At 48.3% G+C, this 19,509-nt stretch overlaps 1 protein-coding gene across 1 annotated transcript in view; it reads right to left on the minus strand.

Annotated features, from left to right (window-relative positions):
- LOC144774152 (TRPM8 channel-associated factor 2-like) overlaps nucleotides 1-13,750 on the minus strand; it is a 63,246-nt gene extending 49,496 nt beyond the window's left edge. Inside the window, exon 1 of the mRNA XM_078659169.1 lies at nucleotides 12,848-13,750. Within this exon, the coding sequence (XP_078515295.1) occupies nucleotides 12,848-13,750 (903 nt within the window). The remainder of the gene's footprint in view (nucleotides 1-12,847) is intronic.
- Between the last annotated feature and the right edge of the window lie 5,759 nt (nucleotides 13,751-19,509).

Below are 19,509 nucleotides of genomic sequence, written 5' to 3' on the forward strand. Positions count from 1 at the left end.
CACTCACCTTTCATCATTCTTCTGTCTCCTTTGACTCCAAAAGCAAACAAATATAAAAAATAAAAACCAAAACACATGCACCTGAAATCGTGGCACCATGTTACAGATTCTATGATGTTGACATGAAGTGGTTAATTACAGAAGGGCAGAAGAACACGATTAAACAGCTTTGAAGGCGCATCAGTAACACCAATGTTCAAGTACTTTATTCACTCAATTACAGCAGGTTCAATTAGATTTCATTTTTTTTTCTCCTAAAAACTCTGGGTCCGATTCACAGAACTAACTTAAGACAAAATCCTAAACTTACTACTTTTGCTATTCACAGAAGTTAGGATTTTGTCTTAAGTTTGTCTTAAGACAGACTTAAGACAGACTTAAGTTAGGATTTTGTCTTAAGTCTGTCTTAAGTCTGTCTTAAGACAAACTTAAGACAAAATCCTAACTTCTGTGAATACCAAAAGTAGTAAGTTTAGGATTTTGTCTTAAGTTAGTTCTGTGAATCAGGCCCAGTGACTTTCGAAGTTCCAGAACTTTACAACTTTGCCCAACACACAATTACAAATGCAAGCCCATTCCCTTCAGGCCTGTCGATAAAGGCTGATGTGAAGGGAAATGAATGGAAGTCAGTTAGGACCACCAGCCCTTCCCCCTTTTGTGCTCTTTGCTGCCCGTGGTGTTGATTTGGGCCCCAGATTAACATTAGCAATGAGAAACGCATAAAAATACAGTATATTCTACATAGAGAGTGAAAATGAGGGTGAAGCATCCTTTTACCATTGAAAGTAAGATGGCATGCATAAAATGGTAAACACTCATTGTACAGTATACTATTCTATGTCCCTAAATGCTCTCTGTTTGTCCTGTTGTCCTCGAGTGATACACATAGCGGCATTATGAGATATTCCTATAGTGTCAAAACAAACAAACCACACTTCATAGGCGTAATACTAAGGATACATAACTATCTAGGCTACAACACAAAGTGAATTGTCTGTAATTTTAATTCTATATTCTGCCTATTGAGAACTTGTTTAGTAAGCAGCCTGAACTGAATTGCACTGAGGAGTTTCAATAGGGGTCATTGGCATGGAATTCAGTGGCACTTTTTTTTTCCGGCCTTGAATTGATGAACACATCTAACGGCCGCCATAATTAGTGCCGACACGCCGACTTACACGACAGCCACGTCTCTATAGAGTTGGTAGGGAGGCGAGCAATCACATGTGCCATGTTTATGCACGTCTAATCATAAACAAATTATCAGTGGGCAAAAAAAATTATTCCGGTGAAACTAAGTTGACAGTAAAAATGGCACTTTCCTTTTTAATGTTGCGGTGCTCTTTTTCAGAGCAAAAGTGCAAATTGAGCTGTCCACGTAGCAAGGCAGAATGCCCCCATATTTAAAGACTACCCCAAGACCTGTTGATCCAAACTGACACACAGGAGGACACACGTCGTTGTGGTTAGTATGTGGCAGCAAAGACGTGACGCTTCAGACGTTTCTGTCTGCCTGCAAATAACTATAGCACTCTGTAGCGCCTAGAGAGGTTCGCTGCTGTGCCACATCACAGTGAGGTGCGCTGCTTACCTGGCAGGGAAGAGGCCAACACAGACAGGGGACCGCCCGGTCCCTTGGGTTGCTTCGCCGGGCCCTGTGTCGTCCTCACGCCACAGTATCCATTTCCTTGCCGGTGGGCCGCGTCTGTCTCTGACTTTGACAGCTGCCGCTTTGAAAGGTATGGTTCGGGTCGGGTGTGCCGATCACGACTTACTGTCGCGTGAGCGCTGGAGCTAATGCTTAGTAAATCTTGGCCATCATGTGTTTACAGGGCACAAGTTCTTAACCAGTGGTAACCAATTGTGCGCGGCAGCAGGGGAGGGGGCCTGCGCGATTCCCTCATGGGAGCGTGCAATGATATGGCGCTGCATGCTCCAGCAAGGAAATCGCCAAAATGTGCACGCGTTGCATTGAAATCAATGCAACGCGTGCACGTTTTTGCCTGGAAAACTAATGCGATCTCAAGAGGTTTCTTTCCAGACAGCGTATGAGCGCTGCGGAGGCGAGACCTAAAAACTAGACATCTTTGAGAAATGCATTAAAAAGGAGCAATGTTTTTATTATTTCTTCAAACTTCCAACTTGGCATGAAGAGTTTAGAATAATTCAGCAGGCCCAGTGCACAGGCCTTGGAGGTGGCTGGCTTTATCCCTGCAAAGGCTTGATTTGCCCACTAAGTCCTGTGCACGGTTTCAACATAATCCTGAAGGAGTCCGATTAAAAGAGCAAATTCCGTCATCCATTGCCTGCAGTAGCCTTCCATCCCCAAGAAGGTGCCTCTTTGGGAGACCATGACAAGATGCAGTAACTTCTGGTGGCCCAATGGACTAATGCATCCACTGCAGGGGCCTGTGTTGGACCTCATGGTCACAGGTTCAAATCCTGGCGGGTCCACTCAGCCCTTCATCCATTTGAGGTCAATAAAATGAGTACCATTCCTTAGTTGGAATGTCGCAGGAATTAGATCTAAAATTGGCGACACTGATTGGGTTAGATTTATTTCAGAACACAAAGTCATCGCCCTACAGGAAACCTGGGATACATCATCCTGCTTTTGGTTGGATGGGTTCGTAGGCTTCGCTGTAGCTGCAACCCCAAGTAATGCAGGCAGAGCCAGGGGAGGGCTTCTGACCATTTTTTCACTTGATCTCAAAAGGGCCTCTAAAACATATTAAATATGATTCCCCGAATTGTCTGATTGTTGAAAGGGAAATTTGTCCTTCTAAGAGTACACTGTTTATACATTTTTATAATTCACGTAATAGGGATGGTGGTGGCGATAACATTGCTGCTCTCGATTCCTTTTTAAATTTAGTCAGTCACAATACCCAGACTAATTATGAATATGTGTTCATGGGCGATTTTAATATTCATCCCTGTGATTTTGGGTGTGGTTCAATTGATCCCATGGTGACCACAGGTCAGGAGGGCCCTCACTTTGAGCACACTAAAGCTGGTGAAGAACTGGAAGAACTTTTGGCCAATTTTAATATTTTCGAACCAAGGAACATGGAGGGGGAATCTAGAATGCCTATTTTCAAGGGGACAGTTCCGGGCACAGTAAATGATTATATATTTGTGTCCCCTGTCATCCTTAACCGTGTTATCTCTTATTGCACAGTCCTTTCTCCCCTTAGTGACCATAACCCCGTCCTCTTGGAGGTGGCATGGGGGGACTTTATGGGCCCAATGCCGGGGCAGGCCGCTGTAGGACCTGCCCTACGCACAATAGATAAGGGAAGAAGGCTCAAGTGGGCGAACGTGGTCCCTAGTAATTTTTATGCTGACATCAGCCCGCAAATTGAGGAGCAGATCACGATTTGTCAGAACCCAGTCTCGCAAGGTTATGAGATAATGGAGGCCTTCCAAACGATCTGTTGTAAAATTTATTCTAGCCTCATGGTGAAACTGAGGAAGGGAGAAAATAATCACTGCCGATGGTTTGATGCTCCCTGTTCAAGAGCCCATAAATCTCTAAAAATGGCGCTTAAAGCTAATCCTAGGGATAGGTCAGCCATCATCACCCTAAGAAAAGATTACAAACGAGCCATAAAGACCAGACAGGATAACATCAAACAAGAGGCTTGGGAGAACCTAATCTCTATTGATATCTTGCGGGACAGTAGGCAATTCTGGGCCGTAATTAACCAGCCTTACTTCTCTGATTCTCCCAACCCAGATACGGACTGCGTCATCCCGGATGACAAGTGGTTGGCACATTTTAGTTCCATCTATGGAGACAATGGTACGGTCACACAGCAACTTAACATGATTGTGCCTGAGGCTTCGTCCCATGTACTTCAACAGGGCTGAGGTAGAGAAAGCAATTCGTGCCACTAGTAGGAACAAAGCCCCTGGCCGGGATGGGGTGCCGGCCGATTTTTATATACATTTGCCAGACCTATGGGCAGGCATCCTAGCTAAAGTATTTACAGCTGCAATCAGTAACCCCCCCCAACTACATGGGCTACTTCCACAATAGTTCCCATATTTAAGAAGGCGCAAAGGGATGACCCAGGGTGCTATCGGCCTATATCCCTCCTGGACTCTGCAATTAAGATCCTAGGCAGAGTCCTCTTGGCTAGGTTAAGGGATAGCCTGGATAGTTGTGGTGGTTTGGCCGACATCCAGTACGGCTTTAGAGAGAAGAGAGGCACGATAGAGCAGTGCTCTAACCCACACCTGCTGATCTCAAATTACACGGTAGCCAAGGAGGGGTCACTGTACCTAGCGTTCATGGACCTCTCCTCTGCCTTCGACCTGGTCAATAGGTCCAAGCTCTGGGATATCCTTTTGAAGATTAGGATAGATGAGGCCCTGGTTAGGTTCATGGCCTCACTTCATCAAGAGCTGTTTGCAGTGGTGCGGGTCACAAAAGAAGGTAGATGCACGTCCCGTTTTAACTCGAAGCGAGGGGTCAGGCCGGGCTGCATACTTGCTCCTTTGCTATTCACTATCTACATTAACGGCCTAGGTACCCTTTTAGAGGGCGCTGCCAGAGACGTTCCGCGTGTAGGAGAAGTTAAGATCCCTGCTCTCCTATACGCGGATGGCGCAGTGCTGATAGCCCGCACTGGTGTCTGTCTCCAACAGCTTTTGGACGCATTCGGTACCTTTATGGACCAATTAGACTTGAAGGTCAACTCAAACAAGTCACACACCATGGTTGTTGGTCCCCAGAAGAAAATAGCCCTGGTAAAAACATTTAGATGCAAGGGAGAAGTTGTGTCTAGAGTACCTGTTTTTCCGTACCTTGGTGTGCTTTTTGATAGCCCTTACCTCGGGGCCCCAGGTACCCTTGTTAAAAGCCTGGTGGTGACCAGGGCATCAATGTCCCTCCTGGGTTTTGCTAAAAGGTTGGGCCATAGACCCGATGGAAGCTATCTTAAAGGTTTATAACAGCAAATGCATCTCTGTGGCATTGTATGGTGCGCCTTTATGGGGTTATGCATGTTTGGAAAACATTCAAAAGGCGGAAAACAGATTCTTACGCTCTCTCCTATGCCTTCCCTAATCAACACCAACCTTTTCCATACACGCTGAGGTGGGCATGGACTATGTCCATGATAGGTTAAAACTGGCGCCCCTAATTTACTGGCTTAAGACATGGCTAAACTCAGAATTAACCCTAATCATTTGATAATGAAGGAAGTCATGTCTTTGGACTATAGTAGCAGTATTCCTTGGTTGCCTTATTTGAAAAATTCCTTCATGGATCTGGGCCGGCCGGATCTTTTTACTGACCCTTCCGGCATAACAAAGCAAGACATAGTCATTATTAAAAAAGAATTTATGCTAAGGTCAAGAATGAGCCGAGAAGAAAAGGAACTGCTAAAGCCCACAGTTAGACGTCACTATTTGTTAGTTACCTCCATTGTATTAGAACCCTACTTATGTTTTGTCACCAACCCTTTTCACAGGTTTCTTTTAACTAAATTTAGATTTAATCTTATTCATTTTTATTTGGGAAGTTTCAACACTTGGGCAAAACCAGAGTCAGCACCGCCCTGTACTTGTGATAACTTTTCTGCACAAGACACCATGCACTTTATTATGTTTTGCGATTTCTTTTCTGAACAGAGGAAAAAACACTTGTTACCTGTTTTAAGGGAAGCTGGTTTCTCCCAGGTGAGACCAGCTATGTTTTATCTCCAATCAATGAATAATATCCGCATTACATTTTGCTTGGCAAATTTTTTAGTGGCGGCGGCTAGATCAAGCTCATGTAAGAAATCATTAAACTTCCCTGTATGAACTGCTTTGATACATTTTAACCGTAACACCCTATCACATGTATTCGATTGAATTGAAATTGTTTAATTGTATTTTACTTGTATATAAATGTCTTTTTTATGTTCTTTGTATGATTTTTAACCAAATCGAATAAAGATAATTTGACTGACTGACCGCTATAATTATCCCTATACTAAAAAAGCCCGAGGCGGATCCTGCCTCTTCGGCAAACTATCGTCCTATATCCCTTCTCCCGTATTTGGGAAAGGTTGCTGAGTCCCATGCCACCCAGGTGCTTAGCTCTTTTATCGAGGATAGTAACTATCTTGCACCCTGCCGAGCGGGCTTTCGTCCTCGCCATTCCACCAAGAAGGTGGTTATCTCGGTCATGGAGCAACTCAGGGAGGGGCTCGATACCAACACCCCCCAGGCCCTCGTCCTCCTGGATTTGTCCGCCGCTTTTGACACGGTGGACCATTCCATTCTTCTGTCCCGTGTCAAGGCGGCGGGCATAAGGGGACAGATATTGGCCTGGTTCGGCTCCTTCCTGTCCGACCGCACGCAAGCAGTCCATCTGGTCGAATTCTCTGCCCCGCCCCGCAGGGTGCAATGCGGTGTCCCTCAGGGCTCCTCTCTTTCCCCCCTTTTGTTTAACCTTCATATTTTACCTCTTATTTTTGCACTGCAACAAATGGAGGTCACAGTGTACAATTACGCTGATGACCTCCAACTCATTTTTAATTTTTCCTCCCCTATATCAGGTACCCCTAGCTTCCAGTCCGTCATGCCGTTTATCCGGGATTGGATGAATGCGAACCATCTTAAACTCAACCCAGATGAAACAGAGCTGGTTCTGACTGGTGGCAGTGGTAACCCTTGGTCCCCCTCGTTCTGGCCCCCTTCTCTAGGTCTACCCCCCACTCCTTCAAATTCAGTTAAGAGCCTTGGCATTACACTCAATCATCATCTTACACTCCACTCCCACATTAGTTCTGTCATTTCCTCCTGTTTCTTTACCCTGCGTATCATTAGGAAAATATCCCGTTTTTTTTCTCCCCCTGCACTTAAACTCATCTTAATGGCCATGGTCCTATCTAAGATTGACTATGGAAATATTATTTACAATGGTGTCCCCGCCTATGCACTTCAACGCCTTCAACTGGTGCAGAACCAGGCAGCTCGCCTGGTACATGGCCTATCCAAATCCCATCACTCCTCTCCCCTGCTTATTGCTCTACATTGGCTCCCTATCAAACAACGGGCCCTCTTCAAACTTGGATGCCTTACATTCCAGGCCCGGGCGGACACTGCCCCTGCATTTATCAACTCTGCCATCACCAACTACTGCCCTCCCAGAGATCTGCGCTCGTCCACCAAATCTCTTTTAGTCATTCCCCGTTTCAAGAAACAAAGATCGGGAGGCCAGAAATTCTCGGTCCTTGCTCCCACCTTTTGGAATACACTCCCGCCCCCTGTTAGATTTTCCTCCTCCTATATGGAGTTTCGCAAGGCCCTTAAAACCTTTCTATTTCAGCAAGCTTTTTAGCCCCTAGCCTGTTGTGTCCTTTCTGCTTAGTATAAAAAAACCCAGTGCCAAGAAACTGCATAGTGTACGTGCGCTCTACAAATTCTTAAAAATTCAAATTCAAATTCCTACTGTAGATGCGCCTCCATGCACCATGTATGGTCCACTTTCATTTGTCGGCTCTCCTCTGTGTTCTATCTTTCTCCATGCTTGTGCTTTCTGAGCAGGTATGTGGGTGGAGCTGGTATCGAGTGCTGCCAACCAGCAGGGCAGCCTGTGAGGCCAAGTCCGTGCATTGGGCTGGGTCCTGCACTCCGGGCTGGGCTCCGTACAACTGGCTGCAGATGCATCAGACACACATCCTGCCCACCCGGGGTTGGTGGCCAGTTGTGTGTGCCTCAGGGAGTTGGCAGTTGTACGTGCGTCTGTGCCATGCTTGTAGCTGTTCTGTTGTGGCTCAATAGTCCTGGGCAGCGCGCCACTGTGCTGCACCCGCAGTGGTCACCCAGGCCTCTCCCTTATGCATTGCTGCTTCTTGGATCCTACCGCCCAATGCACTGGACTGTCCACTGGTTGGCATTACTGTTGCCACGCAGGGTCGCTTGGAGGGCAGTGCTGACTTTATTTAGAGCCTTTGCTTTCCAGCAACAATCAGCGGCCTGATCAGCGCGCCACTGGCCTCGTTAAATTAAAAGTCCACATTTGTAAAGCGCACAATCACCCGTAAGGGTCTCTAGGCGCTGGGGGCCGTCGGGAAGATTAAGCGAGCTATTGCCCAGAGTCACATGGTGCTGGGCCCAGAGTCACATGGTGCTGGGCTGACCTGCCGCCGGAGCCGGGGATCGAACCGTGGACCCCAGATTCCAGCGTCAGTCGCCCTAGCCGCGGCGCCACACCTCTCCCCTTTACCCCGTCTGTTAGCCGTGTCTCACAGTCATGCGGCTTGTTGCCCAGGGAGGGGTAGTAATATGTAGTGGGCCGGCGAGTGCTCTGTGTCTCCGGACTTCCAACGGGGCTCTTTCCACCGTGGGCGCCTCCGTCAGGCCACCTCTCCCGCAGGCCACTATTTCTGCAGGTCCCTTGCTGCTCGGCGGGTTGTACACCTGCCTCCTGGCCGAGCCCCTCCCGTGCATGCTGCAGCCCTCACCCTGGTAGCTTCCGGGATCCGGCCGGGCCCATCTACCTCACCTCCCGCAGGTGCGTGTCCTTATAGCGTCGGCCGCGCGCCGGCCTCTATGCGCACGATGCGCTCTCCGCTGTCTTATGGGCGGGGCCTTCGCCGCTCCAGGTCCTGGCTCTACCGTCTCGAGTCTTTATCTGTTTTTAAACAAACGGTATTTATGAAGGGTTGGCATTGCACAGACATGAAGCCGGAGACGGATGAGTGGGCAGGACACATGAGGCAGGAATGCAGCTGTAGACACAACACAGCTGTATGCGGCATATACACCTCGGCGAGGCCGCCCCCCCACTCACCCCCGATTGCATCGGTACAACCCACACGTCAGTGTAGTCTAGTATCAGAAACAAGCGGCGGGCCCTGTGGACTCACAGTGGGAGGTCCTATGAGGCGCGGCCCCTCCTCGTCACTGCTGTCTGGGCCAATGGAGGGTTGTGCGTTTGGTGAAGGCAGGGCGTGAAAGGCTCCCAGATGTGGAGGGGCATCAGGTCCCAGTAATTAGACAGTTGTTCATGACAGTATGTGATGGCTGTGATCCAATCCTGGGCTTGAGGCGCCCGTGCTCCAGCTTCGCTTTGCAAGTACAAGCAATGACGCAGTCAGATTCAGGGGGTACCTTCCACATACCCCTGTGGTCCCATCCGCGGAGCCGGGGGCATTGGAACATTCACAACCCTCCCGATTATGTCGAATATCTCTGCCCCACAGGCGGCAATCACAGGACATTGCCAGGTTAGGGGGAGAAAGTCCGCCAGTGGTGAATGACAGCGCGTGCCGCGGGAGTCTGGCACAGCCCCATTCGGTGCATTTGTGCAGGGCTCGGTATATGCTGAGTAGAAACATTTTAAGAGTATAAGTCTCCGCCGGTAGTTAGGAGATCACATCTCAAGTTGAGCACGGCAGAAAGCCCGTTGGGCATCTGTAAGGGGGGGAGATCACTCCCCCAGGCCTGCCAGGCTGGTGTGACCTCCACCAGTGCTGCTGCCTGCATGGGGTTATATAGGGATGCTATAAGCTTGCCGGGTGAGGGCGTCCTGTAAGTATAGTCTAATGCTGTGGGTGTTTGTGGGGGGGCTGGGAAAAAAAAACGCTGTCCTGCCTCGCCATGGACAGCGGGAGCCTGGACCACAGAGGAACTCTATCTTCAATCCAGAGTTGTGGTTTTCCTGAACTTGGCGCGCCAAAGCTCCTCGACATCTCTGCTCACGAGGATACCATGGTATTTACCCGGGCTGCGGGCCCCCTGGAGCGGATAGACCATGGGGCGTTAAGGGAATACTGTGGATTTAGCTCAGTTAATCTGAACAGCAGACAGGCCACCGAAACGTATAATTCCACGGATGAGTGGGGAGAGGAGGTCTCGGGGTGAATAACAAAGAGTAATATCGTCAGCGTATAAGGATATAACAAGGTCACGAGTTGTGAAGCCTAGTCCTCGGTTCGCGTGATGTTGTCAGATTTGTGCTGCCTCGGGCTCCCGCGCGATGGTGAAAAGAAGAGGGGAAAGTGGGCAGCCCTGCCGCGTGTCAGATCCCCGACGATCAATAATCACTCTGGACACGATGGGGTATGTGAACAGATTCTTCTTTATTACAATTGCTTCTCAGTCTGCCATCACACATCTGTCCTCGTCCTCATCCTGCAGCCTAATGCCCTTTTCCTGTCCACCCACAGGAAGTGGTGTCCGGTGACCTGGTCACCGCCCTGTGACCCACAGGGTCCTAATGTCCAGCATCTCTGCGCTGGTCATCACATCTCCCCCTTTGTTACAACAAATGCTTTTCCCCAGGTACAAATCCTTATCCACACTGCAACTGCCTGTGCTGCGGTTCGGGAGAGAGATATAGATATAGAAGGAGAAAGAGAGAGAGAGAGAGAGAGAGAGAGAGAGAGAGAGAGAGAGAGAGAGAGAGGGAGAGAGAGAGAGAAGAGAGAGAGAGAGAGAGAGAGAGAGAGAGAGAGAGAGAGAGAGAGAGAGAGAGAGAGATAGATAGAGATAGAGAGAGAGAGAGAGAGAGAGAAGAGGAGAGAGAGAGAGAGAGAGAGAGAGAGAGAGAGAGAGAGAGAGAGGGAGAGAGAGAGAGAAGAGAGAGAGAGAGAGAGAGAGAGAGAGAGAGAGAGAGAGAGAGAGAGAGAGAGAGAGAGATAGATAGAGATAGAGATAGAGAGAGAGAGAGAGAGAGAGAGAGAGAGAGAGAGAGATAGAGAGACTCTCTACATTTCTTCTAATAGTCTCTTTGTCTTTTTGCACTCTCTTCTTGGTCTTTGTTCTCCGCTCTGCTCTGGTCCTCCACCTTCTTCTTTGTGTGTTGTCACTTCTCCGTTTGTTCCTTGTTCTCTTTCCTCCACTTCCGCCGTTGTTTTTGCTCTTTCTTCTTTTTCCATTTTTAGCTCCTTGAAATGCGAACTGTTTCTTGTTACAATCCGATTGTCTGAGGCTGCGGTCACCATTGACCCTTTTACTCCAGTTATTACCAGCGGCTCTTTTGAAAAAGGGCTGTCTGATTTTCTGTGCTGGGTTTGTTTCACTATTACTATGTCCCCTTCTTTTAGTTGGTGTTCCGCTGCATGTCTCTTTTTGTCAGCGTATTCTTTCATTTTTTTTTTTCTTTGCTGTCTCTTTTTGCGATTTCTTGTCTGTTGGTGTCTGCTGTTACTTCTCTCTGTGGTAGCCTCGTCTTGCTTGTTCTTCCTAGCACCAGTTCTGCTGGGCATTTGCCCGTGGTGCTGTGGGGGGTGTTTCTATAGTCTCGTAGCACCTGACACAGCGCTTGTCCAATGGAGATCTGTGTCACTTTTGCTCTTTGGATGGCCCTTTTAATGGTCCCCATGAATCTTTCTGCCATTCCGTTGGCTTGGGGCCACAGTGGTGTTATTTTCCTGTGTTTGATCCCCAGGTATTCCATGAACCTGCGGAATTCTTCTCCTGAAAATGGAGGGCCATTGTCTGTTTTCAGTGTTTGTGGTGAGCCCCAGGCAGCAAATATGTCGTCCAGCACTGGTAAGGTGGCATTTGCTGATGTCGATGCCACTTCCCTTACTACTGGGAATCTTGAAAACTCGTCAATGACTACCAGCAGGTATCTTCCAGTCTCTAGTGGCCCATAGAAGTCTGCCGCTAATTCAGTCCATACTGCCAATGGTAATTCCGACATCCTCAGCGGTGTAGGCTTGCTGGATGGTCCCGTTATTTGACAGGTGTAGCACTGTGCCACTTCTTCTTCTACCATGCTGTCTAGTCCTGGGAACCACACTCTTTCTCTCAGCATCTTCTTTGTCGCTACTATTCCTCTGTGTGACTCGTGTGCTATTTTGACTGTTCTTTTTCTTAGGCGAAGTGGTATTACAACTCTTGAACCTCTCATCAGAACTCCGTTTTCTGTCTCCGACAATTCTTCGCCTATCTTTTTGAACGCAAATAGTTCTTCTTTATCAACTCCTTCTTCTGTGATGGTGTTGTTATTAATATGTCTCCATCTTTGTAGCCTCACTATTGTTCCTATTGTCTTCATTGTCGGATCTCTTTTTGTCTCCAGTTCCAGTTCTTCACTTGTTATTGACGCTGGGGTGCTTTGTTTCACTATGAAGTTGAGGTATTCTTCTGCCATTGTGGTGCTATTGCTCCGGTGCGGGAGCGGGTGTCGCGACATATAGTCTGCTGGATTTTGATCTTTGCCTGGCTTGTGTATTATCTTAAAGTTGTAGTCCATCAACCTTATTCCCCACCTTTCTATTCTCGGCGGTATTTTCGCTTTTGGGTTGCCATAGATGGTCACTAGCGCTTGGTGGTCTGTCACTATTGTGAACGGTTTTCCATATATGAACATGTGGTAGTGCTCACATGCCCATACCACTGCCAGGCTCTCTTTCTCTGGTTGAGAGTAGGCTCTCTCAACATCTGACAAGCTTTTGCTTCCGTATGCTACTACTTGTCGAGGTGACTCTTTTCCTGGTTTGTGTTGTGCTAGTATTGCACCCAAACCTACTGGGCTGGCGTCTACTGTTAGTTCTGTGCATAAGTTCGGGTCAAAATATGCTAAGTGGTCAACTGCTGTCACTGACGCTCTTATCTCTTCAAACGCTTTTGTGCACTCTGTGGTCCATTCAAATGGCTGCCCTTGTTTTGTCAGTTCTCTCAAGGGTGCGCTCACCGTTGCAAAGTCCTTTATGTACCTCGCGCAGTAGCTGGCAAGGCCAAGGAACGAGCGCACGTCAGCAACATCTTTAGGTTCACTCGCTTTTTCGAGCGTGTCAATTTTACTCTTGTCAGGTCTCATTCCTTTTTGTGAAAATATGTGTCCAAAGAACACCAGTTCTTCTCTCCCCAGCTCGCATTTCTTCTCGTTTACTGTCAGGCCCACCTCTACCAGCCGTGAACATACTGCCCTCAGTGCCGTGTCATGCTCCCCGTCCGACTTCCCAAAAACCAGGATGTCGTCGCTGTAATTTAGACTGTTCGTTATCGGTCTTATTATCTGCCTGATGGTTTCTTGGAATATTTCTGCTGCTGAGGATATTCCAAAACTCAGTCTTTTGTACCGAAACAGTCCAAGGTGCGTTGAGAAGGTCGTTATGTATCTTGATTGCTCATCTAGTTCCAGTTGGTGATATCCCTTGCACAGGTCTAGTTTTGAAAATTTTCTCATCCCTGTCAGGCAGCTTATCATGTCATCCAGATGTGGCCCTGGGTGCCTTTCTCTCTCGATGGCTGTATTCGGTATTCTCATGTCCACACAGATCCTTATCTGTGTAGTGTCTTTCTTTGGTACAGCCACTATTGGGGACACCCATGGCGTTGGTCCTTCTGCCGGCTCGATGATGTCTTGGGCCAGTAGCGCCTTTATTTCCTCCTCTACTTGGGGTTGTAAATGTATTGGCACCCTTCGGTGGTGCTGTGCAACTGGCCTGACAGCCTCGTTTATGTGTAGTGTTATTTGCTTTCCTTCAAGTTTCCCTAGGCCGTCTGTTAGCTTCGGGTACTCCTGTAGTATGCTCTCTTTTTCCGACATGTGATACATCATTTTCAGTAGTCCCATTATTTTTGCTGTTACGTTGCTTAGTAGGCATGGTGCTGGAATGTCTCCTCGTAACACGTGTATTTCTTCTACGACAGTTTTGCCGTTGTGTGTCATGGTGTCCGTGAACTTTCCCATGTTTGTTACAGGATGTTGTGCGCCCCATGTGAATACTCTTACACTTGATGGTTGTAGCGGCGGCTTCTTCTTCATCTTGTCATATTCAGAGGCACACATGATGTTGCACGTAGCTCCGCTGTCTGTTCACATCCCACCCTCGTCGCCAGTTGTCAGATCCCCGACGATCAATAATCACTCTGGACACGATGGGGTATGTGAACAGATTCTTCTTTATTACAATTGCTTCTCAGTCTGCCATCACACATCTGTCCTCGTCCTCATCCTGCAGCCTAATGCCCTTTTCCTGTCCACCCACAGGAAGTGGTGTCCGGTGACCTGGTCACCGCCCTGTGACCCACAGGGTCCTAATGTCCGGCATCTCTGCCCTGGTCATCACACCGCGTACCCCTGCTCACTAGGATAGGGTTGGATAGATGCCTGCTGAGACGCACTTGGGCGGTGGGCCGGGTGTAGAGAAGACAAATCTGTACAATAAAGTTAAGGCCTAGGCTCAATCGATGCAGCAGCGGGAATAGGTAGTCCCATTCCAATGTGCCAAAGCTTTTGTGGCATCAAGCAGGGCGGCCACTGCCGGGGTGCTAGAGCGCAAGTAGTGCATGACTGCAAACATGGTTCTAAGGTTGTGGGCTGTGGATCTACCTGGGAGAAAACCAGATTGGTCCGGTCTGATCATGACTCGGAGCAAAAGTTGCAACCGATTCGCCACCACTGTGGCAAATATATTATTGTCCATGTTAATGAGCGACAGGGGTTGATAAGAGTCGCATTAGTTAGCTGGTTTGCCGGATTCACGGAGAGTAAAGATGACCACCTCCCGCATCGTTGGAGGGAGAGAGCCCACCTCTAGGGTGTCTTGCTAGACATCTAGGAGTTTGGGAACTAACATTGAAGAATATTCTTTGCAGAAAGCAACAGATAGCCCACCCAGACCAGGGGCTCTGTCTGGGGGGAGACTGGAGATTGCCTGTTTATTCTTCTGCAGTGATGGGGGAGTCCAGCAACTCCAGCAGTGCATCTGAAAGCCATACTAATCTGAGGGCCTTGAAATAAGATTAGCGGTCTGGAGGTTTTGCTGTCTGTGAAGTGGAGTAGAGACGGGCGAAGAAATCAACCATGGTTTTAAGAAGTTCTAGGGTGGAGGAGCAATCCCGGCCTTCAGAGTCAAGAAGGTTAGAGATGTAGGATGAGGCACGGGGCTTCTGAAGCAATTTGGCCAGCGTTTTGCCAGGACGGTCCCCCTCACCGTATCTACAAGCCAGGGCATCTTTACCCAGGAAGACCGTTTCTCTCTGCGCTTCCTCTTTGAACGTCGACATCTTTCCGCGTATGGCAGCCAGAGTCCCTGGGTCATTTGAGAGGTAAAAAAGGGTCTCACCATGCACAGAGCACTGAATTTGAATAAAAAAGGGAAAGAAAACCGACGGACAGCGTGCCTTATAATTGTTTTATTATGTAAATGCTGTCTTTGTGCGGTTAGGTAGATTTTGGAAATGGAGTTGGCCTTTGGGTGAAAATATTGATTTACATTAATTACGGTAAAAAGGTGTACAGGCTGATCACAGGGCGGTAATTAATGCTAGACGTGTTACATCTCATATAGAATGATGTCCACACCTGCGGTTTATATAGAATGATTTCCACACCTGCGGTTTATATAGAATGATGTCCACACCTACGGTTTATATAGAATGATGTCCACACCTACGGTTTATATAGAATGATGTCCACACCTACGGTTTATATAGAATGATGTCCACACCTACGGTTCACCTGCTGGTTATATAGAATGATGTCCACACCTGCGGTTCATATAGAATGATGTCCACACCTGCGGTTTATATAGAATGATGTCCACACCTGCGGGTTATATAGAATGATGTCCACACCTGCGGTTTATATAGAATGATGTCCACACATGCGGGTTATATAGAATGATTTCCACACCTGCGGTTTACATAGAATGATGTCCACACCTGCGGTTTATATAGAATGATGTCCACACCTGCGGTTTATATAGAATGATGTCCACACCTGCGGGTTATATAGAATGATGTCCACACCTGCGGGTTATATAGAATGATGTCCACACCTGCGGTTTATATAGAATGATGTCCACACCTGCGGGTTATATTGAATGATGTCCACACCTGCGGTTTATATAGAATGATGTCCACACCTACGGTTTATATAGAATGATGTCCACACCTGCGGGTTATATAGAATGATGTCCACACCTGCGGTTTATATAGAATTATGTCCACACCTGCGGGTTATATAGAATGATTTCCACACCTGCGGTTTATATAGAATGATGTCCACACCTGCGGTTTATATAGAATGATGTCCACACCTGCGGTTTATATAGAATGATGTCCACACCTGCGGGTTATATAGAATGATGTCCACACCTGCGGTTTATATAGAATGATGTCCACACCTGCGGGTTATATAGAATGATGTCCACACCTGCGGTTTATATAGAATGATGTCCACACCTGCGGTTTATATAGAATGATGTCCACACCTGCGGTTTATATAGAATGATGTCCACACCTGCGGTTTATATAGAATGATGTCCACACCTGCGGTTTATATAGAATGATGTCCACACCTACGGTTTATATAGAATGTCCACACCTGCGGTTTATATAGAATGATGTCCACACCTACGGTTTATATAGAATGATGTCCACACCTGCGGTTTATATAGAATGATGTCCACACCTGTGGTTTATATAGAATGATTCCCAGACCTGCGGGTTATTGCCTCGGTAGAACGTGTTGCGTGCTGTAAAGTGCTCTAAAGCCGTAGGCTTGTTATGAGTAGCACTATACAATACTTGTGGGAGGGGCTGTTGTGAAATGAGTGGCACTGTCGGGGGGTGGCAGTGAGGGAATCTGTGGAGAAGGAGGCCATGGGGTGGGGGACGCCTAAAGGAGGTGTCGCACAAGACGCCTCGGATGCTAAAGCTGTCCCTGGATGTAGGATGGAGCCAGTGACAGTTTTTAAGCTGTCAGTACATATGCGTCATATGTACACATGTTGCTACCAGAGAAATGAATAAACATAGGAGAAACGTCATAGCAGACCTCTTCCGGTCTACTCATTGACGTACCAAACAGATCTTGTGTTGGACCCGGCCTCATGGCGTGGTCCTACCCCTCCCGCATGGCGGGCCCAGGACGACATTGGGCCTCCACCGAGCCTCGGGCGGCCCCTTTCGCCCGAACCTGCACGCCCCAACACTACCGGTCCGGTTACCATCCCGGACCACCACACCGGCCTGACTCCATCGTGGGCCCATCACATCCCGAGCACGAGGCCTCGCCCGACTCCATCTTGGGGCCACCACGTCACGAACACATGGCCTCGGCCCCGGCCCAGGCCCCAGCGAAGCCCCGACATCGAGGCACCAAGATCCACCCAGGTGGTTGAGTGGCCATTCAACAGATCCCGGAGGAAGGGGAGTTTCGATGGTCCCCCAGCCATCCCCGGACGCCTGGTATCGATCGCCCTCCAGCCTCCCTGGGCACTGGCTCCACCACCCTGCTGGGTGTCTGGACACCATCTTCCCGGCCCCTCTGGCCCCCAGGCGCGACGGTCCGGACATCAAAGGACTCCAGCCCTATATCTTGGCCAGCCCCGGAGTAGGACGCCAGTTGTATCCTGGACTGGAAAGCCCTGCTGACGCTGTCACGGCCGACACCAGAAGAACTCATCCTTCCTGTAACCCGAAGCTACCCTGAGAGCCTGCTGGCGCTGCCGCGGCCCACTTTTGCCGAACCATCTTGAGAGCCTGCTGGTGCTGCCGCGGCCCACCTTTGCCAAACCATCTTGAGAGCCTGCTGGCGCTGCCGCGGCCTCCTCTCCGTTACCGACCACCTGTCGAGTCCTGCTGGCGCTGCCGCGGCTCGACCTCTCGGAACCCCTGGCTCGAGGATTGAGAGCTGTGCACAGGGTATCCCTTCCTGCACCCCTATCGAGACTGTCCCGCTACCCTGTCCCTTTTACGAGACTCTACAGATCCCCCGATCTGCTGATACATATCGCTGAGACCCAGCAACCTTTATTCCTGATAAAGCTTAAGAACTTAACCTCTGGTGTGGTGTCCATTTGTAGTGTTGTGATTACTCTGCTGTACGATCCTAGGAGAGGACCCTCACTCAGGAGGCCTCTCGGTAACGCTCGGCTACTTCTTGACGGAGAGGTGGACCTAGGGGTGGTCAGTCAGACATCTTCTGCCTCCCCCGGGATCGCCTTTCTAACATCTTGTTTCATGATAGTGGAGGGGTATGCAGAATCCTCCCTGAGAAGTTTGTGTGTATTGGCATCCAGAAGTGTATAGGGTTAATCTGCGTGATGTAGGGAGTAAGATGTGCGTCACTGAGCTGTATGCTAACAATATAGCTCAGCGAGTTAATCCACTGCAGAAGTCGCCAATTCCAATCCTGCTCAAATAGTTCAGAGGGTCATGCGCCTAAATTTCAATCCTAAAAAGGTTTAATTTTTTTCATTAATGCAGCTTCATAATATGGTCAGTTTGAGCTGGAAACAATTAACACACGAGTTAGTGCCAACAAGTACTGCTGTTTGCATTCTGTGCTTTATACATTCTCATTGTTAGTGTAATGTCATATCCCTGTCTTTCTCCAGTATTCTACCAGAGCTTCCTGGATAAAGTTACATTTTTCTACAGACAAACCAGCACACAGGCGTTCAGCTGTCTGTTGTTTGTGTCGGACATAGTTCAGATGCTCCAACTTGTGTCACATATAAATTCATCTTTGGAAATGAGGTCACTGGGAACTTGTGGCTAGCATCCAAGGTTATCTCAAAATGCAGGGTTCTGTATCTTGTGACCAGTTGGTATCGGTAACTGTATTTTTTGCTGCAGTAACTACATATTCTGGGGCACCAGCATGACTAGAAGACATTCAGAGGGAAGGTGTTCAGACAAGGATGCCAAACAAAGACACATTGTGTGCGTGTCTGCAGGTGTGTGTGTGTGTGAGAGAGAAACCTCAAGTGTATGTGTGTGTGTGAGAGAAACCTCAAGTGTGTGTGTGTGTGTGTGAGAAAAACCTCAAGTGTGTGTGTGTGTGTGTGTGAGAGAGAGAAACCTCAAGTGTGTGTGAGAGAGAAACCTCAAGGGTGTGTGTGTGTGTGTGAGAGAAACCTCAAGTGTGTGTGTGTGTGTTTTAGGGAAACATCAAATGTGTGTATGTGTGAGAAAAACCTCAAGTGTGTGTGTGTGTGAGAGAAACCTCAAGTGTGTGTGTGTGAGAGAGAGAAACCTCAAGTGTGCATGTGTGTGTGAGAGAGAAACCTCAAGTGTGTGTGTGTGTGTGAGAGAGAAACCTCAAGTGTGTGTGTGTTTGAGAGAAACCTCAAGTGTGTGTGTGTGTGTGTGAGAGAGAAACCTCAAGTGTGTGTGTGTGTGTGTGAGAGAAACCTCAAGTGTGTGTGTGTGTGTGAGAGAGAAACCTCAAGTGTGTGTGTGTGTGTGTGAGAGAAACCTCAAGTGTGTGTGTGTGTGTGTGTGTGTGTGTGTGTGTGTGTGTGAGAGAAACCTCAAGTGTGTGTGTGTGTGTGAGAGAGAAACCTCAAGTGTGTGTGTGTGTGAGAGAAACCTCAAGTGTGTGTGTGTGAGAGAGAGAAACCTCAAGTGTGCATGTGTGTGTGAGAGAGAAACCTCAAGTGTGTGTGTGTGTGTGAGAGAGAAACCTCAAGTGTGTGTGTGTTTGAGAGAAACCTCAAGTGTGTGTGTGTGTGTGTGAGAGAGAAACCTCAAGTGTGTGTGTGTGTGTGTGAGAGAAACCTCAAGTGTGTGTGTGTGTGTGTGTGTGTGTGTGTG

The sequence above is a fragment of the Lissotriton helveticus genome, chromosome 8 (assembly GCF_964261635.1).
Source record: "Lissotriton helveticus chromosome 8, aLisHel1.1, whole genome shotgun sequence".
Taxonomy (NCBI): domain Eukaryota; kingdom Metazoa; phylum Chordata; class Amphibia; order Caudata; family Salamandridae; genus Lissotriton; species Lissotriton helveticus.